The sequence below is a fragment of the Lepidochelys kempii genome, chromosome 3, assembly GCF_965140265.1.
Source record: "Lepidochelys kempii isolate rLepKem1 chromosome 3, rLepKem1.hap2, whole genome shotgun sequence".
Classification (NCBI taxonomy): Eukaryota; Metazoa; Chordata; order Testudines; family Cheloniidae; genus Lepidochelys; species Lepidochelys kempii.
This window is the reverse complement of record NC_133258.1, coordinates 29,809,777-29,837,532: the sequence shown is the minus strand read 5'-3', so window position 1 is coordinate 29,837,532 and position 27,756 is coordinate 29,809,777. Positions and strand designations below refer to the sequence as shown.

The 27,756-nt window shown below is 46.8% G+C and overlaps 2 protein-coding genes across 6 annotated transcripts in view; one reads left to right on the top strand and one right to left on the bottom strand.

Annotated features, from left to right (window-relative positions):
• Nucleotides 1-10,897, bottom strand: part of NOL10 (nucleolar protein 10) — a 99,016-nt gene extending 88,119 nt beyond the window's left edge. Inside the window, exon 1 of one of the 2 annotated variants that reach the window (XM_073336019.1) lies at nucleotides 10,701-10,897. In XM_073336019.1, coding sequence (XP_073192120.1) covers nucleotides 10,701-10,766 — 66 coding nt within the window. In that variant the 5' untranslated portion in view covers nucleotides 10,767-10,897. The remainder of the gene's footprint in view (nucleotides 1-10,700) is intronic. The other variant, XM_073336020.1, reaches the window with a different exon arrangement.
• Nucleotides 10,898-18,900: 8,003 nt separating this feature from the next.
• Nucleotides 18,901-27,756, top strand: part of ATP6V1C2 (ATPase H+ transporting V1 subunit C2) — a 43,924-nt gene continuing 35,068 nt past the window's right edge. Inside the window, exons 1-4 of one of the 4 annotated variants that reach the window (XM_073336013.1) lie at nucleotides 18,901-19,076; nucleotides 20,348-20,507; nucleotides 22,207-22,274; nucleotides 26,510-26,595. In XM_073336013.1, the coding sequence (XP_073192114.1) occupies nucleotides 20,379-20,507; nucleotides 22,207-22,274; nucleotides 26,510-26,595 (283 nt within the window). In that variant the 5' untranslated portion in view covers nucleotides 18,901-19,076; nucleotides 20,348-20,378. Of the gene's footprint in view, nucleotides 19,077-20,347; nucleotides 20,508-22,206; nucleotides 22,275-26,470; nucleotides 26,596-27,756 lie in introns of those variants that run through there. The other 3 variants (XM_073336015.1, XM_073336017.1, XM_073336016.1) reach the window with 3 other exon arrangements.

Here is a 27,756-nt window from a genome sequence, read left to right as displayed (position 1 = left end):
CAGCCATCAGAGTGGGCGAAGCCAGGAAGCTCTGAGCCCGCCCCTCAGAGGGACAGGTGGCGACCCGGAAGTAGAAAGGCGCAACCCGGAAGTATAAAGGTGGGACCTTCGCGCTCACTATAGGACCAGCTGCCAGGGAGGCCAGACGTAGCCAGCCTAGCCTGCAACTGGGAAAACCCCACGGCCTCAGGTCCACACCAAGACTGGCTGGACCTGCCCTGCACCAGCTATCCATGGGAGTTACCAGTCCGGCCGCTTGTCCACTGCCCCGAGGAACCCATGATGCTGGACACCCCGGAGACCACTGCTGGGACCCAGGTACCAGAAGAAGGGGAGTTAGGAAGTAGCCCGGGGACAGCTGACCCTAGTCTGGCTGTAACTCTGCCAGAACCCATGTCAGTGTGTTGCGGTCAGGATCCCCACTGACCCAGCAGCGGGTTGTTTGCTGCTGCTAGGGCCCCGGGCTGGGACGCAGTGGAATGGGTGGGCCTGCATCCCCCCTGCCACCCAACTCGTGGATGGCAATCTCCTCCTCTCCCAGGTCCTTGGAGGCCTGGGCTAATTCACACATGCTGTGTTGCTCAGCCCCTGCCCGAGGGCCTGAGCTACTGACTATTTGGTGCCCCGCCCAGACCTACAGTGCTCAGTCCAATTACTGCAAGGGCTGCCGAGGGAGACTCCCAGTGTCGGACAAATTCCGCAAAGTTAACTGTGTGTAGCGAGCCGGTGTGGCTCCCCGCCGCCCCGGAGGGGGTCGAGCCCCGGCTCAGCCCCTTTACACGTGGTGGAGAATGCAGGCACGATCCCTCAGCCCCTGTGAGAAGGGGTTTGAGGGGGAGAGCCACCCCGAGAGAGCCATGGAGATGGATCGACTAATTAAGCTCCTGATGGAGACCCAGGAGCGACAGCAAGCCGCCGCCCAGCTCCAGCAGCAGCTAGGAGCCCAGCTCCAGCAGTTAGTGACGGCATCACTGCGCCCTGCGGAGCCGCAGCTGGGAAATGCGGCCGGATCCTCACGCACCACCAAGATGGGACCTGACTATGACCCCGAGGCTTTCTTGGTGACATTTGAACGGGTGGCGCTGGTTGCTGGGTGGGCCCCTGACCAATGGGCCACTCTTTTGGCCCCACACTTGACCGGGACTGTCCAAACGGCATACCGGGGGCTGGCTACATGTGAGGCAAAGGATTATAAGCAGCTAAAAGCAGCAATCTTGGACGCCTTGGATGTCAGCAACCTTTTGACAGCGGTTCCAAAGTCAGACATACCCCACAGGCACCAGACCCCAGCTGGTGGCCCAAACCCTGAAGTAAACGTGCAAGCGGTGGCTACAACCAGACAGGAAGACAGCAGAGGAGGTCACGGAACAAATCATTTTAAAACCGTTCGTACAAATCCTCCCGGCCCGAGGACGGGCCTGGGTGCTCCACCATCGGCCAGCAATGTTAGCAGCCGCCATCACGCTGATGGAAGAGTTCCTCGCAGCTGAAACGCTGGTGAGGCTCGTCATCCGAACCCAAACCCCTGGGCCAGAGCGCACTAACACCGAAAGAAAAGGGGGCACCCCGACCAAGCGATGGAACCTCCCCCGCAGGCAAAAGGCTTGCTCAGGGCCTCAGGCCAGACGCCCTGAGCTCCCCCCTCAACAAGGGTCTGCAACCACCATGCTGAATTTCCCGGGGACCAGTTGGAGTGCACCTAGGAACCCGTCAGGAGCCCCCACCCGGCATGGTCGCCCTGAACTCGGGCCCTGCTTTCTATGTGGGAAGTATGGACATTTGCAGCAGGACTGCACAGAAATGGACTGCAGCTTTGGCCTTGTCTGTGCGGGGGAAACCAGGGCCCGGCTACCACAGGCTCCCAAGATCACAGTTCCGGTAGCTGTCGGGGACCATCCCACCCAGTCCCTGCTAGACTCCGGCTGCGGGCAGACACTGATTCGTCAGGCTTTGGGACCGCCGGTGGACTCCCACTTGGGAACAATTCAGCTGCAATGCATCCACAGCGATGTTCGGCCCTACCCCAGTGCCTGGATCCCATTGACAGTGGCCGGGGTTACCCGACGAATCGTTGTTGGCCTGGCCCCTCGACTTGCATACCCGGTGATCCTGGGGCAGGACTGGCCCACCTTCGAGGAGATCCTCCACTCTACCCCGACGCTGGAAGGAGAATTTCCCGAGGCCCTACCGGAGGATGACGACGGGACCCCGGAACCTGGAGAAGGGACTGAGGAAACACACGGCCCCCTGCTGGGGCCCTCTGCCGAATCCCAACTCCATGCTGATTTTTGCCATGACCAAAAAGCCGACCCCACCCTGAGCCAGGCCTTTAAATACCTAGCGGCCTTTGATGGGACTATGGTCGACCCTCAGTGCGCAATCAGGTGGCCCCACTTCGAGCTACGCTGGAACCGTCTGTACCGGATTGACTGCGACCCCCACACGAAGGAACCACGAACGCAGCTGCTGGTACCACGGTGTCACTGACGGGCTGTGATGAAGCTTGCGCATGACATCCCCACTGCCAGGCACTTAAGCCATGAAAAGACCTTCGCCCGGATTTTGACGCGGTTCTTCTGGCCCGGTGTTCACCAGGAAGTGAGAAACTATTGTAGCTCCTGCCCAGAGTGCCGGTTAGCCGCTCCCCCGCGAGTACCCAGGGCCCCTCTAGTTCCCATGCCCATAACAGAGACACCATTCGAGCAAGAGGCCATGGACCTGGTGGGTCCGCTTCCAAAAAGTGCTTCAGGGTTCCGGTATGTCTTGGTCATCGTTGACTACGCCTCCCGGAGGCCGTGCCATTGCAGAGCACCACCGCCCAGACCATCGCTGGTGAACTGGTGAAGGTCTTTGCCCGAGTGGGCCTGCCCCGGGAAATCTTAACGGACCAAGGCACCAATTTCACCTCCCGGTTGTTGCAGCAGGTATGCAACCTCCTAGGGGTGAAACAATTACGCACCTCCGTCTATCACCCGCAGATGCACGGGCTGGTGGAATGGTTCAATCGGACCCTGAAGGAGATGTTGCAGAAGTTCCCCCCAGAGGAGCTACGCCGGTGGGACCAGCTGCTCCCTCCCTTGCTGCTAGCCATCCGAGAGGTACCCCAGTCGTTGACAACGTTCTCCCCGTTTGAGCTGCTATATGGAGGCCATCCACGAGGTTTTTGATTTCAAAAGGGCTGACTTTCAAAAATTAAGGAAATTAGTTAGGGAAGTGGATTGGACTGAAGAATTTATGGGTTTAAAGGTAGAGGAGGCCTGGGATTATTTTAAATTAAAGCTGCAGAAGCTATCGGAAGCCTGCATCCCAAGAAAGGGGAAAAAATTCATAGGCAGGAGTTGTAGACCAAGCTGGATGAGCAAGCATCTTAGAGAGGTAATTAAGAAAAAGCAGAAAGCATATAGGGAGTGGAAGAAGGGAGGGATCAGTAAGGAAAGCTACCTTATTGAGGTCAGAATATGTAGGGATAAAGTGAGACAGGCTAAAAGTCAAGTAGAGTTGGACCTTGCAAAGGGAATTAAAACCAATAGTAAAAGGTTCTATAGTCATATAAATAGGAAGAAAACAAAGAAAGAAGAAGTGGGACCGCTAAAAACTGAGGATGGAGTGGAGGTCAAGGATAATCTAGGCATGGCCCAATATCTAAACAAATACTTTGCCTCAGTCTTTAATAAGACTAAAGAGGATCTTAGGGATAATGGTAGCATGATAAATGGGAATGAGGATATGGAGGTAGACATCACCATATCTGAGGTAGAAGCGAAACTCAAACAGCTTAATGGGGCTAAATCGGGGGGCCCAGATAATCTTCATCCAAGAATATTAAAAGAATTGGCACAAGAAATTGCAAGCCCATTAGCAAGAATTTTTAATGAATCTGTAAATTCAGGGGTTGTACCATATGATTGGAGAATTGCTAACATAGTTCCTATTTTTAAGAAAGGGAAAAAAAGTGATCCAAGTAATTATAGGCCTGTTAGTTTGACATCTGTAGTATGCAAGGTCTTGGAAAAAATTTTGAAGGAGAAGGTAGTTAAGGACATTGAAGTCAATGGTAAATGGGACAAAATACAACATGGTTTTACAAAAGGTAGATCGTGCCAAACCAACCTGATTTCCTTCTTTGAGAGAGTAACAGATTTTTTAGATAAAGGAAACGCAGTGGATCTAATTTATTTAGATTTTAGTAAGGCGTTTGATACTGTGCCACATGGGGAATTATTAGTTAAATTGGATAAGATGGGCATCAATAGGAAAATTGAAAGGTGGATAGGGAATTGGTTAAAGGGGAGACTACAACGGGTCCTACTGAAAGGTGAACTGTCAAGTTGGAGGGAGGTTACCAGTGGAGTTCCTCAAGGATCAGTTTTGGGACCAATCTTATTTAATCTTTTTATTACTGACCTGGGCACAAAAAGTGGGAGTGTGCTAATAAAGTTTGCAGATGATACAAAGCTGGGAGGTATTGCTAATTTAGAGAAGGACAGGGATACCCTACAGGAGGATCTGGATGACCTTGTAAACTGGAGTAATAGGAATAGGATGAAATTTAATAGTGAGAAGTGTAAGGTCATGCATTTAGGGATTAATAACAAGAATTTTAGTTATAAGCTAGGGATGCATCAACTAGAAGTAACGGAGGAGGAAAAGGACCTTGGAGTATTGGTTGATCATAGGTTGACTATGAGCTGCCAATGTGATATGGCTGTGAAAAAAGCTAATGTCGTCTTGGGATGCATCAGGAGAGGTATTTCCAGTAGGGATAAGGAGGTTTTAGTACCGTTATATAAGGCACTGGTGAGACCTCACCTGGAATACTGTGTGCAGTTCTGGTCTCCCATGTTTAAGAAGGATGAATTCAAACTGGAACAGGTACAGAGAAGGGCTACTAGGATGATCCGAGGAATGGAAAACTTGTCTTATGAAAGGAGACTCAGGGAGCTTGGCTTGTTTAGCCTAACTAAAAGAAGGTTGAGGGGAGATATGATTGCTCTCTATAAATATATCAGAGGGATAAATACCAGAGAGGGAGAGGAATTATTTAAACTCAGTACCAATGTGGACACAAGAACAAATGGATATAAACTGGCCACTAGGAAATTTAGATTAGAAATTAGACGAAGATTTCTAACCATCAGAGGAGTGAAGTTTTGGAATAGCCTTCCGAGGGAAGTAGTGGGGGCAAAAGATCTATCTTGCTTTAAGATTAAACTCGATAAGTTTATGGAGGAGATGGTATGATGGGATAACATGGTTTTGGTAATTAAATATTCATGGTAAATAGGCCCAATGGCCTGTGATGGGTTTTTAGATGGGGTAAGATCCAAGTTACCCGGGAAAGAATTTTCTGTAGTATCTGGCTGATGAATCTTGCCCATATGCTCAGGGTTTAGCTGATCGCCATATTTGGGGTCGGGAAGGAATTTTCCTCCAGGGCAGATTGGAAGGCCCTGGAGGTTTTTCGCCATCCTCTGTAGCATGGGGCATGGGTCACTTGCTGGAGGATTCTCTGCTCCTTGAGGTCTTCAAACTACAATTTGAGGACTTCAATAGCACAGATATAGGTGTGAGGTCTTTTTTAGGAGTGGTGGGTGAAGTTCTGTGGCCTGCATTGTGCAGGAGGTCAGACTAGATGATCATAATGGTCCCTTCTGACCTAAATATCTATGAATCTATGAGGCCTGTTGGACCTCATGCAGGAAACATGGGAGCAGTCCCCTTCTCCAACCCAAGGCCTCCTGAAGTACGTCCTCCAGCTGCAGGAGTACCTCGCTCAGGCTGGAGCCCTAGCTCATAAGAACTTGAAGGCGGTGCAGGAGACACGGGAACAAACCTATAACCAGGATGCGCAGGCGCGCACCAGGGGGTCGCTGAACCAGGGGATCGGGTCCTGCGCCTCCTGCCATCGAGCGAGTCAGAGTTGCTGGCCTGATGGCAGGGACCCTATGAGGTGGCTCGGAAGGTCGGGCCTGGCACCTACGAGATCCACCAGCCCGACCGGCGCAAGAAGACCCAACGGTATCATGTGAATTTGTTGAAACCGTGACGAGAGCGGGAGGGTCTGCTGATTAACCCTTGCCTGCCAGAGCTGGGTCCTTGCGCACCCCTGACCGAGGGCCCTGCCAGCCCCCAGCTCGGCAATACCCTCATGGAGGAACAGCACAAGCAGGCTCAATGTCTGCTGCAGGCGTTCTGGAGAACCTTTACGGCCCTACCCGATTATACGACCCTGGTCCATCTCTCCATCCAGACAGAGCCGGGAAAGGTAATCTGGGAGACGACCAGGCCGCTGCCATACCGAATGCGACAGGAGGTGGAGGAAGAGGTACAGGCCATGCTAGCCTTAGGAGTCATTGAGCCATCGCAGAGTGAGTGGCGTAGTCCGGTGGTCTCTGTGCCCAAGCCCGACGGCACCCGGCGCATTTGTATAGACTTCCGGCAGGTGAACGCCATCTCACGGTTCAATGCCTACCCTATGCCCCGTGTAGATGAACTGCTTGGCCGCCTGGGGGAGGCCCAGTTCATTACCACCCTCAACCTCAGTAAAGGGTACTGGCAGATCCCGCTCGACTACACCTCTAAGGAGAAGACTGCATTCGCGACCCCCTCGGGACTCTACCAGTTTACCCGGATGCCTTTCGGCCTCCACGGGGCCCCGGCGACGTTCCAGCAACTGATGGATCGTCTGTTGCGATCCCATCAAGCCTATGTGGTGGCCTATTTGGATGATGTCGTGATATACAGCCACCACTGGGAGGACCACCTGGAACGCACAGCGTTGAGATCACTGCAGCAGGCGGGACTGACAGCCAACCCGAAAAAGTGTTGCATCGGGTGGCAGGAGGCCATGTACCTTGGGTACATCATAGGGAAAGGACGAGTGAGACCCCTCGTGGAGAAAGTGCAAGCCCTGGGAGCCTGTCCGCCTCCCACTACGAAACACCAAGTACAACAGTTCCTGGGGCTCGCCGGCTACTATCAGCGGTTCATTCCACAGTTTGCTTCCATCACAGCCCCCTTAACAGGACTTTTGACGAAGAACAGTCCCCAGCGAGTGCAATGGTCCCAAAACTGTGAAGACGCCTTTCAGACATTCCAGACGTGTCTCTGCCAGCAGCCAGTCCTATACAGTCCGGACTTTGACTGGGGGTTCATCCTCCACACCGATGCCTTGGAGGTGGGGCTCGGGGCTGTCCTATCCCAGGATGTGGATGGAGATGACAACCCGGTCCTATACCTCAGCCGAAAACTGTTCCCTCACGAGAAGAACTATGCCGTGATCGAAACGGAAGCACTCGCCGTGAAGTGGGCCTGTGGCGCCCTGCGGTATTACCTCCTTGGGGCTCCATTTACGTTAGTCACGGACCATGCCCCCCCTCCAATGGTTAACAAAAATGAAAAATAACAACTATCGATTACTGCGGTGGTATCTGGCCTTATAGCCCTACGCTTTCACCATCCGGCATAGGGCTGGTAAGGACCATGCGAATGCAGACTTCCTGTCCCGCCTAGGAGGGATGGAAGAGTCTGACCCCGACGAGCGGGAGCCAGACTTGGGGGAGACGGGGGTAGCGAGGTGGTGTGGCTCCCCAGAGAGGGTTGAGCCCCTCCAGCCACCAGAGTGGACGGAGCCAGGAAACTCTGAGCCCGCCTCTCAGAGGGACAGGCGGCAATCCAGAAGTAGAAAGGTGGGCCCTCAGAGCTCACTACAGGACCAGCCGCCGGGGAGGCCAGACGTAGCCAGCCTAGCCCGCGACTGGGAAAACCCCACAGCCCCAGGTCCACACCAAGACTGGCCGGATCTGCTCTGTGCCAGCTATCCAGGGGAGTTACCAGTCCAGCCGCTTGTCCACTGCCCCAAGGAACCAATGGTGCTGGACCTCCCGGAGACCACTGCCGGGACCCAGGTACCAGAAGGAGGGGAGTTAGGAAGTAGCCCGGGGACAGCCGACCCTAGTCTGGCTGTAATTCTGCCAGAACCCATGTCAGTGTGTTGCGGTCAGGATCCCCACTGACCCAGCAGCGGGTTGTTTGCTGCTGCTAGGTCCCCGGGCTGGGATGCAGTGGAGTGGGATGCTGTGTCCCTCCTGCCACTCAACTCGTGGATGGCAATCTCTCCCTCTTCCAGGTCCTTGGAGGCCTGGGCTAATTCACACATGCTGTGTTGCTCAGCCCCTGCCTGAGGGCCTGAGCTACTGACTATTTGGTGCCCCGCCCTGACCCAGGGCCTGGCCTACTAACATTGGGCTATTTGCTCAGCCCTGCCTGAGGGCCTGAGCTACTGACTATTAGGTGCCCTGCCCGGACCTACAGTGCTCAGTCCAGTTACCGCAATGGCTGCCGAGGGAGACTCCAGTGGCCAGACAAATTCCCCAAAGATAACTATGTGTATTGAGCCGGTGTGGCTCCCCACCGCCCCGGAGATGGTCGAGCCCTGGCTTAGCCCCTTTACACTCCCAAAACCAGCTTTGCCATCAACTCTAGCCTTGTCTAGATGAGGCTTTAAGATGCGCTGTTAGCATGTTAACTAATTAACTAACAAGTTTTAACAGCCTAGTGTAGACAAGGCTCCTACCTAGCTGTAAGTCTAACAGTTTAGCACACGTTAAAGTATATAAACTTCATAGTCTACACTAAACTTTTCAAATGTATTAGTTAGCATGTGCTAGCTAACATACTGGCAACACAACTTTTATCTAAGTCTAAAAGCCCTACAAGTTACAATTCCAAGGATTAGGATAGCTGTCAAGAAAGAGACTAGGAGTGGGGTGGGAGAGAATGATATAATCCACAAATATGTAAAAGGTTATTATTGGGGCAGTTAATTTAGGTAAAACAAGCACAGACTTCACTCAAAATTATTACAATTTTGTCATGAGACAAAATTTATTTTCTTCAGTTTTCTTCACTTTGTTCTATTCCTATTTGTCCACTCCACTTTGTCCTTGGGGGGAGGGATAGCTCAGTGGTTTGAGCACTGGCCTGCTAAACCCAGGGTTGTAAATTCAGTCCTTGAGGGGGCCATTTGGGATCTGGGGCAAAAATTGGGGATTGGTCCTGCTTTGAGCAGGGGGTTGGACCAGATGACCTCCTGAGGTCCCTTCCAACCCTGATATTCTATGATTCTGTTTCTCAGATATCCGTGTGAGACACGGACAAAAATATTAAGGGGACACCATCAACTTAAAACCCAATTTTTAAGACCTATTACCACAATTTATAACATCTGTATGAACACAGGAATTGCAGAGGTGGATCAGACCACAGGTATATCTAACCTAGTATCCTATCACCAACAGTAGTTAATACCATGAGCTTCGGAAGAGCTGCAAAAAAACCATGATGCAGAAAGGCATAAAAAAGGGGATAATCTACCCCAGCTCACCTTTCCCCAGCCTCTAATAGTTAGAGGTTGTCTTAATCTCTGAAACCTGAGGTATTATATTTCTCCATAAACATTTACTTTTTAGAGGTTTTTACTAATATAATTCTGGATATTAATATTATCTGCATACAGGTCTAATCTCCTTCTGAAGGCTACTGAAACCTTGATCCCAGAGAGACTAGAGAAGAAAGTTCTAGGGCACCGGCTTTCAATCTGTGGTCCGCACACCCCTGCAGGTTCACTGGCTATGGCTACACTACAGAGCATGCAGCTGCACCCCTGCTAGTGCAGACGCGCTAAGCCCATCAACTCAATTACTCCAGTCCCCATGAGCAGTAACAGCTATGTCATCGGGACAGCGCTGTCCACACCAGTGCTTACGTTGGTGTAATGTACTTCACTCAGGGGGGTAGCTTATTAGGGCTAGCGTACACTGGCAGCACTTTTAATGTGCCTTGTGTGGTGACGGCGCAGTGCCGGGAGAGAGTTCCCCCAGCGCTCTAAAAAAACACACCTCAACAAGGGGCATGACGCCCAGTGCTGGGGCACTGCTTATACTGGCGCTTTATAGCACTGCAACTTGCTGCGCTCTGGTGGGGGGGGGGGGGGGGGGGGGTTCACACCCCTGAGGGAGCAAGTTGCAGCGCTGTTAATTGCCAGTGTAGACAAACCCTTATTCACACCAGAGTGGCATTACTTATACAGACTTAAACTGCAGCGTGTACACAGCCCCAATCGCCACCTCCACTGGAAATTTGTTAGGGGATCTGCAACTGAAAAAAGGTTGAAAACCACTGATGTAGGGAGTTCTCTGCCCCCCCCCCCCCCCCCCGCGGCCCGTTTGCACACTGCAGCAGGTTTTGTCGAGGAAGTTTCACCGTTTCGCCTGTTGTTCAAGCAGATCTTCACCCGGACAGGGGCAGGCTTTACAGAGTCAGAAAAACAGGCCTGAACACGCCCCCCCCCCCCCGCCAAACCGCCGTTCTAGAAGAAACTCCGTCGCTCTGTCAGGTTCACGCACAAAGTTTAAAGGGGTTTCAGCAACCGTGTTCCCAGCCTGAGCGCCCCCTCCCCCGCCGACGTGGGCCCGGCCAGGAGGGAAGCGCCCAGGCGGCTGGGGGACATGAGGCGGAGCAGAGGCAGCGGTTCCCCTGCCGCAGACGCGCCTGTCCAGGTCCTGGAGGGGGAGCACGGGGGTGCTTTCCGTGCAGCGCCCCCCACGCGGGAGCAGAGACTGCGCCCCACCCCCTACCCGCGGAGAAAGGGCCAGGATCCCGCTGCGGGCAGCAGCGGGCGGGGGCCGCTCTTGCCTCACCTCGGGGAGGCTCCGGCCCGCGCTCAGGCTGTAGATCTTCACCTCGTTGAGGCTGGAGACCTGCATGGCCGCCGCCGCCGCCGCCTTCTCTGACTGCCGGCCCGCGCCTCTCGCTTTGCTGGCGGGTGGCCGGCCAAGCGGAAGTCGGCGCACGCGACGGGATCAGCGACCCGGAAGGAATCCCTCGCGCCGGGACTTCCGGCTGCCCTTTGATCCGGTAGTGTCGAGTGACACCCCCCCCCGCGCGCCGAGGGGGCGGAAAGTAGCCGTTAGGTGCTGGTCCTCCAGCTTCCTGCTTCCAGCCCGGCTCTCCCGGGGAGGCCTAGTGGCGGCTTGTGCCTCGGAGCGCGGGTCAGGACCCGCCCCTCCAGCGGCTGTCTGGCGCCTGCAGCGCGGGCCGGGGCCCTGAGCCGCTGGTTGTGGCTAGAGCCGCTCCGCCGAGCTGGGGCTGGCTGGGCCCGCAGGGGAGACCGGAGGGCGGGGAGGGCGCTAGAGGAGTCAGAGCCGGAGCGGGGGAAGCCCGCTAATGGGGGAGGGGGGCCCGCGGGCGGGAACTGAGAGCGCAACAGCTGGAGCGAAGCAGGGGGTACAAGTCACTGGGATCAGAGTGGAGGCGCCTGCAGCCCCAGGGGGCGAGTCAGGAAGCGGCAGCGGGATAAAGAGCGCGCCTGTCTCCTTATTTGCATTGCTGCAGGGCCAGTGAGCCCCGGTCACGGCCCAGCACCCCCGTGTGCTAGGGGCTGTACAAATGCACACAGCCCAAGAGCATGGACCCTGCCATACAGAGTTTACAGTCTAAGAGGAAATGACAGATAGGACGCAAGGAGATAGCGTTGCTCAGCGGCCTCAGGCCGCTAACAGCTTTACTGTTGTCAGGGGGTTTTTTTAGGTATCACAGAACAGGAAAATTTTAAGAGGGATAATGAATTAGACTTGTGGATATTTACAGGTAGCTCTTCACAGGTGTGAGGGGCAGGGTGGATTAAAGCACACAGTAACTTGTTTGAAAAACTTAACAAATGAGGGGAGGGATAGCTCAGTGGTTTGAGCATTGGCCTGCTAAACCCAGGGTTGTGAGTTCAAGCCTTGAGGGGATTGGGGGCAAAAATTGGGGATTGGTCCTGCTTTGAGCAGGGGGTTGGACTAGATGACCCCCTGAGGTCCCTTCCAACCCTGATATTCTATGATTCTATGTCAAGCTATGGAGGCTGACATCATGAGCTGATTGAAGTGAATGAGAGATGATAGGGTGCTGATTAGCTGTTTGATACAGCAGAGAAGACCAAGCCATTGTAAGGATGCAAAAGGATGGTGAGATGGTCAAAGCAGTGGGTTAGGAAAATGTTCTTTGCAGAACCATTCTGAACGGATATGAGTATGGCAAGGTTATGTTTGTCAAGGCTAGAGAGAAGTATGTTGCAGGAACACCCTCAGAAAGTTGATGGGAGGATGAGGAGGATCTTCCAAAGTACCCACTGAAGGAACAGTTAGATAAGAGGAGAACATACTAATGGAAATTTGACACCTGAACAAAGTGTCTTCAAGAGTTTAAACAGCAAGCTAAGTACAGGGAGGAAAGAGATCAGAATACCTGACATGCAAATTGCTAGAAATCAGAGGTCAAATTGTGTGTGGGCGATGTTACTTTCCCAGTGTTCAGTTTCTACAATTCCAGCTCTACCCCCTCCTGATACTATAACAAAATACTGCTGACAGTAGAGCCTGCAGAACTCCATAGTGCAACTTCCTTTTCTTTCTTGTGTGCTTTGATCACTGGTGAACTTGTTAATACTGTAATTATGCTTCAGAGTTAACACCTAGTGAGATAAATGGAGCAGTTCACACTTTTCTGTGACCTGTTGTTTCAGGTTGTCTGTTAACCTTCAAAAATGTAACCAGATGTAATCTTGCAACCATAAGGTTTAATTTAAAAAAAAAAAAAAGTTACATCCAGGAGCACAGGTTGGCAACCAGAGGTGGTTGATCCGGCTCCAATTCACTCCTGCAGGAAATAGAGCGACACGGTATTGTAAAGATGTAACACTTAAGCCAAGTGTACACTACAAAATTAAATTCATCTAATTTATGTCGGCATACAGGTACCGCAGTAATTACATTTCTTGGGCATGTCTACACTTTGCTTCTTGTGTTGGCGGGTGTGCATCCTCACCAGGAGCACTTGCATCAATTGTACTGTTGGTGTGGGGCATTATGGGATGACTCCTGAAGGCCAGTAACGGTCGATATAAGCAATGCAGTGTCTACACTGACTCTGCATCAACCTAGCCGCATCAACCTTGACTCTATGCCGCTCGTGGAGGTTGAGTTACTACATCCGATGAAGTGAGCTGTAGCTCATGAAAGCTTATGCTCAAATAAATTGGTTAGTCTCTAAGGTGCCACAAGTACTCCTTTTCTTTTTACATTGGTATAGCAGGGCAATTATATCAGCAGGAGTGAAATTTAACTGTTGACACTTACATAGGTCAATGTAAGCTGCCTTGCGTTGCTCTAACTCTGTAGTGTAGACCAGACCTCAGGGCTTGTCCACAAGGGGTATAAGTATATTGGTATACCTCTCCATGTGAACACGCTTATTCCAAAATAAGCATGCATGTGGGGAGTTACACCAGTATAATTATGCTGGTAAAATTCCCCATGTAGACATTCCCTGCCATATTCATCTCAATAGTGATAAGGACTCCTAATGAGGAGTCTAATCTTCAGGGTATTTCTCTTTCAATAAACAGCTTACCATGACGACATGTAATTAGAATATCTGAATGCACAAGTGAACTATTGTCATGTGAAAGATCTTTTTTATGTTATTAAGGTTAGTATATGCCCCTGCACATAGAACATATTTAAAAATGCAGTTCAGTCCTCTCCACAGAACGGGTTTGATACCCAGAATGTCCAATCACTGCTAGCATTCAGGTGCATGAATTCAAGTTTGCAATCACGTTTAATAGCACTGGAAAAAAGCCTGCTGCTGGTACTAAAATGTGCTGTTGTATTTCAGTCTTTTGAAGCTCCTATACTAGGCTGATCTTGAAAACAGAGGTCTCTGATCTACCTGAGTGCAGACGCATCCACGTAGAAATATATGAAAAGTAAAGTTGGTTCTTGCTAAATTCTTGACTGAAAAGAAGCTCTTCAAAGTGTTCAGGAGTTGATGTGAAGATTAGTCTAATCTAGGGTTATTTGCCATCTAGGGAAATATTTAGGGCCTGATCATTCCCATATTTGTGTCATTCAGTAGAACAAAAGGGTGTACCGTATGCCAAAATAGGACAGCTATCATGATGCCTCCAGGCAAAGCAGTGTATCCAGTGTGGCTATCAAATTGTTTGCTAAGACTGTAACATAATTATAACATAGGTATTCTCCCATCTACACAGACAAGTCCAAAATGTAACAACATAAGCCCCTTTAAATTAATGCTCTAACACCAATTAATATCCAAGATCTGACCTAATAAGACTGGTTAGTCCCTTTTGAAGTCTTTTATTCCAACATTTCCACCTGAGGAAAATGATTCTAAAAAAGATGAGGGAGGAAACATAGTTTTATGAACAGTGTTTGAGTAGGAGTAGGGAGACCTCTCTTCCTATTTCTGCCACAGACATGCCTGAGCTTGGCCAAGTTTACTACTCTCTCTGCCTCAGTTGCTCTTCTGCAAAATGGAGATAATTCCTTCTTCCCACTCTTTGTCATGTCTATTTAGACTGAGTTCTCTGGGACAGGAATTGTCTCTAATGTATATGAAGCACCTAACATATTTTGTTCTGAGTCAGAATTAGGGTCTTAAATGCTATTGTAATACTATCACTAAGGGCTATTTACACGCAAAACTTGTACTGATTTAATTATGCTGGATAGTTAAAGCAGTACACCACACTTTGCTATGTCTACACTTAGAAGGATACAGCTGAAGCTGCGCAGCTTTAGTGTTTCAGCGTAGACACTAAAGTGATGGGAGGAGTATTCCTGTCGTAGGTAACGCACCTCCATGAGAGGCAGTAGCTTGGTCGTTGGAAGAATTCTTCCATTGACCTAGCACTGTCTACACTGAAGGTTAGGTCAGTTTAACTACATCTCAGGAGGGTTGATTTTTCTACATCCTGAGAGACATAGCTATCCCAATATAAATCCATGGTACGCCCATATCTTGAATACTGCATGCAGATGTGGTCGCCCTGTGATGGGTTGGATCACAGAAACCCCCTGGGGGCTGCCAACTGATGTGCCAATACTACTTCTGCCCCTGCTTTTCCTGCCAGCTTGGGACTCCAGTACCCTGTCTTGTTGAGCCAGACACATCAGTCTGCTCCAACACAGACCCAGGGTCTGAACCATGTGCCCCAAAGGTGCCGGCTTAAACTGAAAGCAGCTTAAGAGGTGTTCCTGTCTTTAACACTCAGATGCCCAACTCCCAATGGGGTCCAAACCCCAAATAAATCCATTTTATCCTGTATAAAGCCTATACAGGATAAACTCATAAATTGTTCGCCCTCTATAACACTGATAGAGAGATATGCACAGCTGTTTGCCCCCTACCCCCCCAGGTATTAATACATATTCTGGGTTAATAAGTAAAAAGTGATTTTATTAAATACAGAAAGTAGGATTTAAGTGGTTCCAAGTAATAGACAGAACAAAGTGAATTACCAAACAAAATAAAATAGAACACGCAAGTCTATGTCTAATACAGTAAGAAAACTGAATGCAGATAAAAATCTCATCTTCAGAGGAATTCCAGTAAGCTTCCTTTTACAGACTAGTCTCCTAGTCTGGGTCCAGCAATCATTCACACTCCCTGTAGTTACTGTCCTTTGTTCCAGTTTCTTTCAGGTATCCTTGGGGGTGGAGAGGCTATCTCTTTAGCCAGCTGAAGACAAAATGGAGGGGTCTCCCATGGACTTAAATAGACTTTCTCTTGTGGGTTGAGACTCCCTCCTCTCTCCTATGCAAAGTCCAGCTTCAAGATGGAGTTTTGGAGTCACATGGGCAAGTCCCATGTCCATGCATGACTCCGTTTTTTATAGGTAGCAGCCACGGGTCACATGCTACCTTGATCATCCTCAGGTAGACTTCTTATGTGGATTGGAGCCTTCCAAGATCCATTGTCTCTTAAGTGCTTCTTGATTCGGCACTTAATTTGCACATTCCTTTCTCAAGAAGCTGACCAAATGCTTAACAAAGGCTATTTAAAAATCAAGCTAGTACACAGTAAATATTCATAACTTCAAATACAAAAATGTTACATGCATGCAAATAGGATTAATAGATTCAGTAGATCATAACCTTTACAGAGATATGTTACATGGCATATGTAGCATAAAACATATTCCAGTTATATCATATATATATTCATAAGCATATTTCCGTAAAGCCTTATGGGGGGCACCGTCACACGCCCTATTTAAAAATATATATATTGGAATTGGAAAAGGTTCAGAAAAGGGCAACAAAATTAATAGGGTATGGATTGGCTGCCATATGAGGAGAGATCAATAAGCCTGGGACTTTTCAGCTTGGAAAAGAGACGACTAAGGGGGGATATGATAGAGGTCTATAAATTCATGACTGGTGTGGAGAAAGTAAATAAGGAAGTGTTATTTGCTCCTCATACCACAAGAACTAGGGGTCACCAAATGAAATTAATAGGCAGGAGATTTAAAACAAACAAAAGGAAGTATTTTTTCACACAATGCACAGTGAACCTGTGGTACTCCTTGTCAGAGGATGTTGTGCAGGCCAAGACCATAACAGGGTTCAAAAAAGAACTGGATAAGTTCATGGAGGATAGGTCCATCAATGGCTATTAGCCAGGATGGGTAGGGATGGTGTCCCTAGCCTCTGTTTGCCAGAAGCTGGGAATGAGCTACAAGGGATGGATCACTTGATGATTACCTGTACTGTTCATTCCCTCTGGGGCACCTGGTTTTGGCCACTGTTGGAAGACAGGATACTGGGCTTGATGGACCTTTGGTCTGATCCAGTATGGCTATTCTTATGTTCATAATATAACTTTTCAGCATAGACAACCCATAGAAAAGATACAGTTATGCCCATATAAAGGTGCTTTGTGCTCGTATGGGTGTTTCCATCCAGGAAGGGAAATAAGTGATGACAATGTTATACTGGTATAACTGTATCCACAGTTGGGATTGTATTGGCATAACTATTTCAGTTATAAAAAAAATCACACCCCTAACCAAAAAATTTATACCAGTACAAAAACTGTGAATGTAGACCAGGACTAAGCACATAAGAATGACCACACTGGTTCAGACCAATGGTCCATCTTTTGACAGTGGCCAGTGACAGGTGTTTCAGCGGGAATGAACAGAACAGGGCAATTCATCAACTGAGTCATCCCCAGTTGTCCAGGTCCAGCTTCTGGCAATCAGAGGTTTAGGGACACCCAGAGCATGGGGTTGTATCCCTGACCATCTTGACCAATAGCCATTGATGGAGCTATCCTCCATGATCGAATCTAGAACATAAGAATGGCCCTATTGGGTCAGACCAAAGGTCCATCTAGCCCAGTATCCTGTCTTCCAACAGTGGCCAGTGCGAGGTGCTCCAGAGGAAATGAACAGAACAGGTAATCATCAAGTGATCCATCCCTTGTAGCTCATTCCCAGCTTCTGGCAAACAGAGGCTAGGGACACCATCCCTACCCATCCTGGCTAATAGCCATTGATGGACCTATCCTCCATGAACTTATCCTTGGGGGAACCCCACTATTTACCTCTCTCCATGTGAAAACTGATAATTTATTCTTACCCGTTGTTTCTTATCTTTTACTGATCCATGAGAGGACTTTTCCTCTTATCCATGAGTGCTTATTTTGCTTGCCCTTGGTGGAAGGACCTTGTCAAAGGCTTTCTGAAAGTCCAAGTACACCTTGTCTATGTTTGTTAAGCCCCTTAAAGAGTTCTGATAGATTGGTGGGGCATGATTTCCCTTTTCAAAAGCCACAGTGATTCTTCCCCAACATATTGTGTTCATCTATATGTCTGATAATTCTGTTCTTTACTATAGTTTCAACCAATTTGCCTAGTATTGAAGTTAGGTTTACTGGCCTGTAATTGCCAGGATCACCTCTGGAGCATTTTTTAAAAATTAACATTACATTATATGTCCACAAGTCATCTGGTATGTGGAGACTGATTTAAGCAACAGGTTACATATCACAGTTAGTAGTTCTACAATTCCAGATTTGAGTTCCTTCAGAACTTGGGTGAATAGTATCTGGTCCTGGTGACTTTTATTACTGTTTAATTTATCAATTTGTTCCATAACCTTCTCTATTGACAGCTCAGCCTGGGACAGTTCCTCAGATATGGTAGTGTAGTGCTCTTACTGAATATTTGAAGAATAAGTTCTACAAGTGCTGATGTGAAAAAACAGGTAAGAGAAAGGCAAAATAACAGTTAAGAAAGGCAGTCTTCATGAGTGGACCAAGGGAATGAAAAAAAAATCATGACAGCAATGCAGGAAACCCAGCAAAAAATAAACTTGTGCTGTAGAACAGAAATAAATAAATGTAGAAAAAAAGTTATAAAATAACAAAGTCAGAACATAGGAAGTATTAACATAAAAAAACACTTAAAGATGCGAGTGCTTAGCTACTAGCATGTTAATATCTGGTGATTTGCTATTTGAACAATAATTTAAGTAGCACAATGTTAGCACATCATTTACTTTAGTTCAGGACAGTAAGTCATAAAAATGCCATTTTTAAAATAAGCACACTTTAGGAGTGAAACTACATTAAGTGTGGGGACCAAGGAATAGAGTAGTATGCGGGCAATCAGAACATCAGATAAGAAATTTGTGATTTGCCATGAGATTATATGTAGACATGTTGCAGCTATGGAAGCTGACAAGGAATTCTTTTAAACACCAAAAACATATGAGAATTATGAAAGATTCTGGGATTTTGTATGTGTAAAATATTTCACTGAATCAAGTCTCCTTTCGTGCGGTTTCCCCTTCTGCCACTTTTCCAGGGGCTCACCTCTGTCATCAGGTCCCCAGTTCTGCCTGTCTGTCCCTCTCCTACCCCTCCTTCCACCTGGTTATTCCTCCCTGCAAAAGTTCTCCCCATCCTTCCCTTCCCATTCTGATAGCAAAGAAGGTACAGCTAGGGCAGTGCCTTCAGAAGATGTTATTGAGCACGCTCAGATCGCTGGAACATACTCAGTTGCAGGAAGCAGTGTCTGGCACTACGCCTGAAACTCTTCACTCCCTTGCAAGCTGCACAGAGTAGCTAGTCCAGACCAAGCCACCGTTCTCACCAGCAGGGGCTCAGAGCATCGGAGCCTCTTCTCTCATGGAATGAAAACTTCCATCCAGCACAAGGTAAGAGAAACAAAGCAACTGAACGATAGTGTCTGTGTGTGAGCTGGGGAAACGATTTATGCCCTGGGTCTTTTATGTCATTTTTAAGTGATTTAATGTGTTGGGTAACTGGGGTCTCTCTAGTGCCTTGTCTCAGAATCTTAAATGTGAGGCAAATGACAACAGTTATATTTTATTAGTAATTACCACAGTGTTCTAGGCTCTGTACAGAACATATAAGTAAATGTTGACTGTGCCTCAAGGAGTTTATACTCTAAGCGCTGATTATGAATTTCTTATGCTCCCCAAATTCCCAAGGAGCTGTGTATGTGCATGCAAATAATTCATGATTAAGCCCTAAATGATCAAACTAGTTATGTCCCTCCTAGGACAACCTGTGAAAATGGGCAAAGAAACCTAAATCATGAAGTCCACTGCAGGAAATGCTATTTGAAGGGTCTTTTGAGATATTTTTATGAAGAAGAAAAAAATCAGCAATCTCTGTGTGACAGAGAGGGAAATTTTCTTCCCATCCACTCCAGCTGTTCCTTTACTCTGAACTGTTTAATAATGTACTTTCTCATTCATCTCTCTATTTTTTTCTGCAGTTTGCATTATTAGTTGCTAAATATATTGTATTTACTGACGTGTTCTTTACGCTGTAGATTTGAGACCAATTAGTGTGGTTTCCCCCAACTCTCTTCTCTGTATATAAGTAATAGAATTGTGGAAATTGATCACTATGGTAGTGGCATTTTCTGACTGCCTGAAAGTTCAGAAAAGGATTTTTTAATTTATTTTACAGTCTACTTTTCCTTTTCTACACGACCACCATGGTACTAAAGTTTTTTAAGAGACTGTGTTTAACAAACAGAAACACATATTACAGTTGGATTTTTGCGACCTACAAAAGGTTCACTCTTCCTTCCCTGCCCCATAGATGCTGAAGCCAGTGGGAGTTTTTCATTGGCTGCAATGGGAGCAGGATCAGTGCCTTAAATCTGATAGAGGATGGTGTGCTATCATGGAGATTTATTTTTACAAAAACCTCCTCTCCAGAAACCAGATGAAACAACTCTGGGGGAGGAGGAACTTCTGCTGCCTTTTCATGACATTCAGGAGAAGGTCACATTCAATTTAGGTTTCAAACTGAGGGAGCTACAATGTTCTTTAACTTATTTATTAAGTTAGTCTGGATATTCTCTGTATCTATATAGTGCTTCATTCTATCTGGATTCAGTTCACAGGGGAAATACAGTAACCTTTGCTTGTCTTGTTATTTGTGGCTATAGTAATCAGGAGTGAAGAGAGAGGCTAAAAAGCATGTCGGAGTTCTGGTTAATTTCTGCACCGGGGGATAAAGTAAATCTGCAAGCCCTGGAGAGAATGAACACAGTGACATCCAAAGCCAACCTGTCCAGCAACAATAAATTCCTCATCCCAGACCTCAAGGTAAAAGCAGAAAGAGAGGATAGGGTTTGGGTGGCATAACGAACACAAACAGGGAAATCTTTCTTTTTCTTTATGGGGTACATATATTGGGAAATGGAAGAGAGTTATGCAGGGAGTCCAATGAAAATGGATCTGAGACAGAGATGATCAGGAGAGAAAAAAGAAATGGGTCTTCTGAGGTTGCCTGCATACATTTTACTTTACTGAGAGGATGTCAGCAAGGAGTGGTACATGCCAGGGGTGGCTAGACAATTAAAACTCTATACATGCTGGTTGATCTCTGTTGCACTCTGCTCACCGTTTACCCATGCGCTTCAAGGTAGTAAACCATTACACACAATAGGCTCACTAATGCAATGGGAGTAGTTAGATATATGGATACCCAGGAGTGTGTTAATGAGAAACTTGACGAAGAAGAAAATAGAGTCTGTATGATAAATGTTGCTCTGAGGAAACAAAGAGTTGTACACCAAGGTGTGCACATTTAGATATGATAATGAGCTAAATCTCTCATAGATAGATAGATGATTACACTTCAAATTTCAGTCCATTATTCATCCTTATTTTTAAAGCTCTGAGTCTTATTTTGATCTCAGTTCCAGCAGTTCCAGTCACTCCATTAAAGTCAATGGAGTTACACTAGATTTAGGAACAGATTTTTTGAGGGAACAATCCAAGTTGACGATGTGCAGCATTTTGAAGGAGAATCTCAGAACATCTGAGAATCCAGCCCTAAATCCAGAGGAACCACTAACCATCTACAAATTGAGTTACTCCAGATTTCTACTGATGTAGTGGAGATCAGAGTCTGGCCTTCTGGCTGTTAAAACACTGAAATGAAAAACAGTTTGTGCAACACAGGGCTTTTAGACTGGGGCCAGCTTTCCAAATATATAGTTACCTACTATGAGCAACATCTTCAGCTGGTGTAAATTAGCATAGCTCCCTTGGCTTCAAAGGAGATTAGTTGGTGTAAGTTAGTAGATCTCCTTTGAAACCAGGGGAGCTAGGCTGATATACATCAACTGAAGATGTAGCCCTATTACTTTGATTACCATATTTTTGCTAATTACACTCCGTAGCATTTTCTTCCACTCAACCCTTCTTCTCTCTTGGTATGACCCTGCAGTAAAGTCCATCATGATGATTTGGCAACATTACAATAATAGATTGAGCAACAGACTGTGATGTCATAAACATAAGATTATGACTATAGTGTGGAATCATACAAAAAGGAGAAGCTGGGCTTGGAGAAAGACACCATCTTCAGTAATAGCAAAGAAAACAGACAAGCATTGCTCAAAAGCATTTCTTTAGTATAAATACTGTTCCTCCTCCCACACCAAGTTTGTTCCTGTGTGTATGTGTTAGTCTCTTAAATGCTTACAAAAATACAGTATTTTATTAGTGAAATGTCCAGCCTATTCTATGTGATGATTCAGGAATGAAAAATAGGAAGGAGGACATCAGTGCATGATCATGAGACTAATGTATGTATTTTTTCCATTTATCATAATGCGCTTTATAGTCCCAAAATCTAAAAAGAGCACCTGCTGCTATTTTCCATTAAGCGAACAAAGTTCTACTAAGTTTGCTGGTTTTATAATTGCTAAAGAGAAGTCGGTGCTGATAAAGCTTTTAAAGCATACGCCTTGCACAGGCTTGTGTACATTTAACTTATTTATGGTCCTTTGCACAGGTGGGGACATTGGATGCTCTTGTTGGTCTCTCAGATGAGTTGGGAAAACTTGATAGCTCTGCTGAAAGGTAAAATAGATGTTATTTACTGCATACAAATGAGAAACGGACGTTGTTTTCACAGGACACAGTGTCCTTGTGTTCATCTACCCTGACTTGTCTAAACCTGGTTTTAGAACTCAACTAAAGTTGATAGGTTTGGCTAGCCTATAGTGGGTCACCACAAATAAGGGGCCAGATTCTACATTCCTTAACCAACAGGCCCACTGAAGTCAGTGGCAGTTTTGTCCAAGTAAGAGCAGCAGGACTGGGGTCCTTGTGCAGAATTTGTTTGAAAGGTAACCCTGATTAAGGCTATAGTACTAGGAAGGAAGCTCCAATGAGAAATGTAGGAGGTTTTTAAAAGCAGGTGCTCCAATGAATAAAGGATTTCTCAAAAGACTCTATTCCCTCCCCGGTAAGAGGCAGGATTTTTCAGGGGAAGGTTTGTCTAAGCAAGAAGTTTGAGTTTTCCAGGAGTCTAATTCACATTCCTCAACTCCTGCCATGCCAACACTGGTCAGATTGTTGAGCCCTTATTTCCGCAGAGGAGCAACATGTACAGAAGCAAAGAGCCATGCTGATCTCATTGGGACTCACCTTAATGAATGAGTGACCGCTCTAAGGTCTGACCTTTGGGCCAAATCACACTTGCACACAGAGGGCTGCATGCATCATGAAGGGAGCAGAGAGGTTGCCTCGTTACAAGGCATTCTGTAGCACAGGGCAAGACTTCACATGCTGAGCCAGCACAACCTGCTTTTGGATGTTCTTTGCTCCTTTCTTTTGGCAACACACATTGCTCATAGTCATGGTTCTGGCGGTGGCAGCGGAATACACACATGCTCACTTATGGGCTAGTCATGCTAACCCTCTTCAGGCTGTTTTCCTAGCCCAGATATATATTTGCCGCCTGAAGGGATTTTGTCCAGCAGCTGAAGCTGTATGCAGGGCTACCTGTGAGGGGATATGAGGGCTTCTTACAGCTACATCAGGATTAAGCCCATTAGAGCAAACTGATTCCTGGTGTAATTCTCGACTTCAGTGGAGTTACAGCAGGGCTGAATGTGGACCATTGCTTTTAATCATTATATGGTGCACATGCAGTTGCACTTCTTATGGCTGCTTCTCCAGCCTTTTCGCAAAGCAGAAGCTATTTCATGCTTAGTTCAATGATCAGTCCTCACCCGCCATTCCTGTGGTGGCAGAGGGAGTCAGATTTTCTCCCCAGAATCTTTGAAAACCTAGTCACAGCCGTCAATGTCCACAGTGGTGTGGGGTGAAGAGTGGGCAAGAAATGGGGAAGATGGTTTTCACTTTGTAGTCACCAGCTGTAACAATAGGGTACCACTTATCCAAGTGAGCCAGTGGCAAAGTTACTACATGGTTTGGGTTTGAATGTTTGTCAAAAGCACTTAGGTCCTGATTTTCAGAGGTGCTGAGTATGCACAGCTCCCATCAACTAGAGTGAGTGCTCAGTACTTGTTAAGAGTCAGGCTCTTAGAGCTTGGGCTGTGCACTGGAGTATTTCAGTGTGTGTAGAAATACAAGGTGTCCTCATCCCTCCCCCAGCCCTTCCCTTTGTTTGTCATCTCCTTGTGTTTTCCTTGTCTTAACTTAGCTCCAGATTCTGATCCCTTATCAAGTCGCACCTGACTCCACAAATGGTCCCATTGACTTCAGCAGTCCCACTTGTGAAGTAACGTGATATCCATCATCAGCAAAGGGATCAGGATCAGGCCCTTATATTATAAGGTCTTTGGGGCAAGGCCTCAGTATATCTGTTTTGTAAAACTCCTGCTTGTCAGTGGTGCTAAGCAGTACCGAAGAATTAAACTGGTTTAAATATAAGACAGATATGTACAATATCAAAGCAAAGGATGAGCAGAGAAAGATATCAGTGGATACAATTGTGGTAAGGCCTTAGCACAGTGAAATACCAAAAAAAAAAAAAAAAAAAGCATATGTTTTATTCACTATATAAATAGTCCGGTAGGTTTTTGAGACTAGATTGTGTAATCCAAGGGTTAATGTACCAAGCACACTTGCCTCAGTAGAAGTAAACAATGTACAGTTGGTTATTAGTGACAGGCTATGAAAATGAACTGGACATTTACATTCCTGCTCATTGAAAGGAGCTCCCTGCTGAACTGTTGTTAGATAAACAAATGCAAGAAATGCTGGTTAAAGCGAGGCAGCACAAACCTGTCAGCACTACTTCTCACTAGGACAGCAGAGAAGGGGCAAGAGTTTTCAGGGTCTCTTGTTTCCACATACTTTTATTATTTATTTACACAGCAAGACAGAGTGTTTTTCCATGTCACTGGAAGGCAGTGTTAGGCTCTGTTACTTTCTGATTGCTCACTCCCGATACATGCCTTTACTCAGGGATTCACCAGCATTTTTGTTCCATGGACCACTCTGTAAGGGTCTGAACACATTCACATCCACTGGTTTCAAAGACTGTTGAGGGTGTTCAACACCTTTTCAGAATTGGTTCCTGAGAGAGATCCTGACATTGACCCCTGTCCTGTCCCTATCACCTATCTCCCCCACACCCCTCTGCACTGTTCAGTTCTCATAATATTTCATCCACATCAATTGAAAAGGAGCTGCAGATCACATACCATTTCCACTGCTCTAACCTTTCCATTAGTATCCTCTGGGTCTATCTACTAACTGCTGTTTAATGCATTTGTTGCCTACAAATCCAGTGCTGGGTAGTTTTCTTTAGGTGATAACATTGCAAACTTCTTTCACATGCAACATATTTGATTCTTCGAGTTCAGGGGTTCTCAAACTTCATTTCACCGCGACCCCCTTCTGACAACAAAAATTATTACATGACCCTGAGAGGGTGGACTGAAGCCTGAGCACTGCCACCCTGGGCAGGTGGGGCAAAGGCAAAGCCTAAGCCCAACGGCTTCAGCCCCATGCAGGGGGCCTGTAACTTGAGCCCCGCCACCCAGAGCTGAAGCCCTCAGGCTTGAGCTCTGGTCCTGAGTGGCGGGGATTGAGCTTTGGCTTTAGCCCTGGGCCCCAGCAAATCTAACGCCAGAGCTAGTGACCCTATTAAAAAGGGGTCATGACCCACTTTGGGGTTCCAACCCACAGTTTGAGAACCGCTGTTCTAGACCATTATAATAGACTACAAGATGGTTATTTTGAGAGAACACAGTTCATAGGTTCTGATTCTTATTACTCAAATAAGAGGCTTCATTGAAGCGTATTTTGCTTCAGTTTTCTCCTTGGCAGTGGAGCCCAGGAGAGTATGACACCAATGCCCAGCAAAGGAGTGGTGAGGAGCCAAGTGCTGCCATCTCTCTCAAGGAGCCAGAGGGAAGAAACCTAGACTAGAGGAAATAGCTGTGTTGCTAGTGAGCTGGAGAAGACAGTAGGGGGTTCAAGGAACTGGACCACTGGCACAAGGCCTCAGCAAGATGGTTCTTTGTAGCCAGTAAGTCTCCAGATCCCTGCATATCTTGTTGAACTTTCCAGTTTAGGAGGCTGGACTTGCTGCTTTTTCTGCAAGGAGGCAAGTGAAGGGGTGGGGTGCGGGAAATCCCCAACAGAAGTAAAATTTGGAGGAAACTCTGTACGGGGAATTCTGCACTCCCCCAGCTACCTCCCATGGATATTTCTGCAGGAGAGGGGCAGTTAGGCCCGTCCCTCTGTGGGATAATACATAGGGGGTGCACCTTTGCTGTACAGTAGGATTTTGGTTTTGTCCTTAGGAAGCTTTTTAAATCTTAGTGAACTACAGAACTTGATTTAGCATCCTATGAAACTGATTTATTTTTGTTCTAGTTGCACATTTGCATTACTTTTTTTATTTCAACCACAGTTACTTTGGAATACTCAATATTTAGAAGACAATCCCTTGACCATCCTTGGAATTTTATGCACACATACATTTTTCTAGGATTAAGTCTTTATGCATCGGTGTTATGAAGTGTAGTAGATGCACATGAGGTCAAATCCTAATCCCAAAGAAATCAATTGCAAGATTCCCATAGGTTTGAATGGGGCCAGATTATAGCCTCGACTAGAGAGTATTTACAGAATACAGTGTATTTAGAAATAAACAGTGTAGTTATGCAATATGCCATAGGTCTTTTGTTCATCATCATTTGAATTACAAATTAAAAGCCTTGCCTCAGAAATATGTTGAACAAGTACCTCCTTGTTAATCAGATAATTGTTGTAACTGTTTTATCTTCAATTAGATTCTGTCACTAACAAAAGCTTCTCTTGTTACACATAAGCGTAATAAAGAAAGTAGCACAGTACATAGGAGAGGTTATGGAGGACTCGAAAGATAAAGTCCAGGAGAATCTTCTGGCCAATGGAGGTAGGTGCTGTGAATATGAATGTTTTTATTCATTGATGCTTTCTGTATCTACGTTAGAATTTGAACAAGTAGCATTAAGACATCTGTCTTTTTTGTGGGGGAGATGCAGGAAATTCTCTAATACTGTTTTCTAAAACAGATCTTAACCCTGGTCCTACTTCCACCGATGTTAATACAAGCTTTTTCCAGTTTATTTCAGTTTCACTTCCCCTTTCCATTGTCCAGTGTCCATTTTTCATTTAAGAGAGAACTTTTATCAGCCTGGGGAGGGGAATAGAAAAGAAGGTAGGCGTCATTGTCTGACTCATGACCCCTCATGGGCTGTGTGGTTTTGAAAATGTATGGACCACTGAGCCTTAATTTGTTCTGATTGACTATCTGACTGGAATGCTAGTTTGTGACATCAGTTAGCAAAGGCATATATGCCTCTCATTCTCCACTACAATACAGAGAAAGGAGGAACTCTCTGGTAACTACAGCTTTACCTACCTGATATCATAAGTGGACACGTCAGTCTGCCTCAGAGCCAGACCATTAAAAGTCACTTCATCTAATGGAGACTAAGTGCCAGTTCTGGGTAGCAGGACAGCGGACATTGTATTTGTATAATACAGTAGTCTCAATACTTCAGGGGTAAGCAGTACTTTAAGCAGTTTTCTGTACCAATAACTTAGAATAATGGTGTTCCTGCTTGATACATAGGGCAAAAATCCTGCTTTATTCTGTACAGGAAGAGAGAGCAGATGAGGGGCTTTTTCCAGGGCATGAACTTGCTATAGTGCTGAAAGTGTTTTGAGATGTTCTCTTGAGGACACAGTGTGTGGCCAGGGTACTAGTCTGCCAATTACAGAGCAGGACCAACTCCAGTGCAGCAGTCAGTGGCTGTGTGGTAGCTGGATACACACACATGCTGCTCCTGTTTGGAGTGTGTTCCCTTCAATCTTCCCTGTGCAATTCTGCCCTAGCCAGCAGCATTTGTACTCCATACAGTGCTCTTCATTCTCAAAGCACTTTACAAATATTACAATGACCACTCCTCATTGTACCTCTGCAGTAAGCATCATTCACATTTTACAGAAGGAGAAATTAAGGTTACAGGCCATGCCCAAGGCCACAGGGAGAGTCTATGCCAAAACTGGAATTAATGTTTAAGAGCTTCTA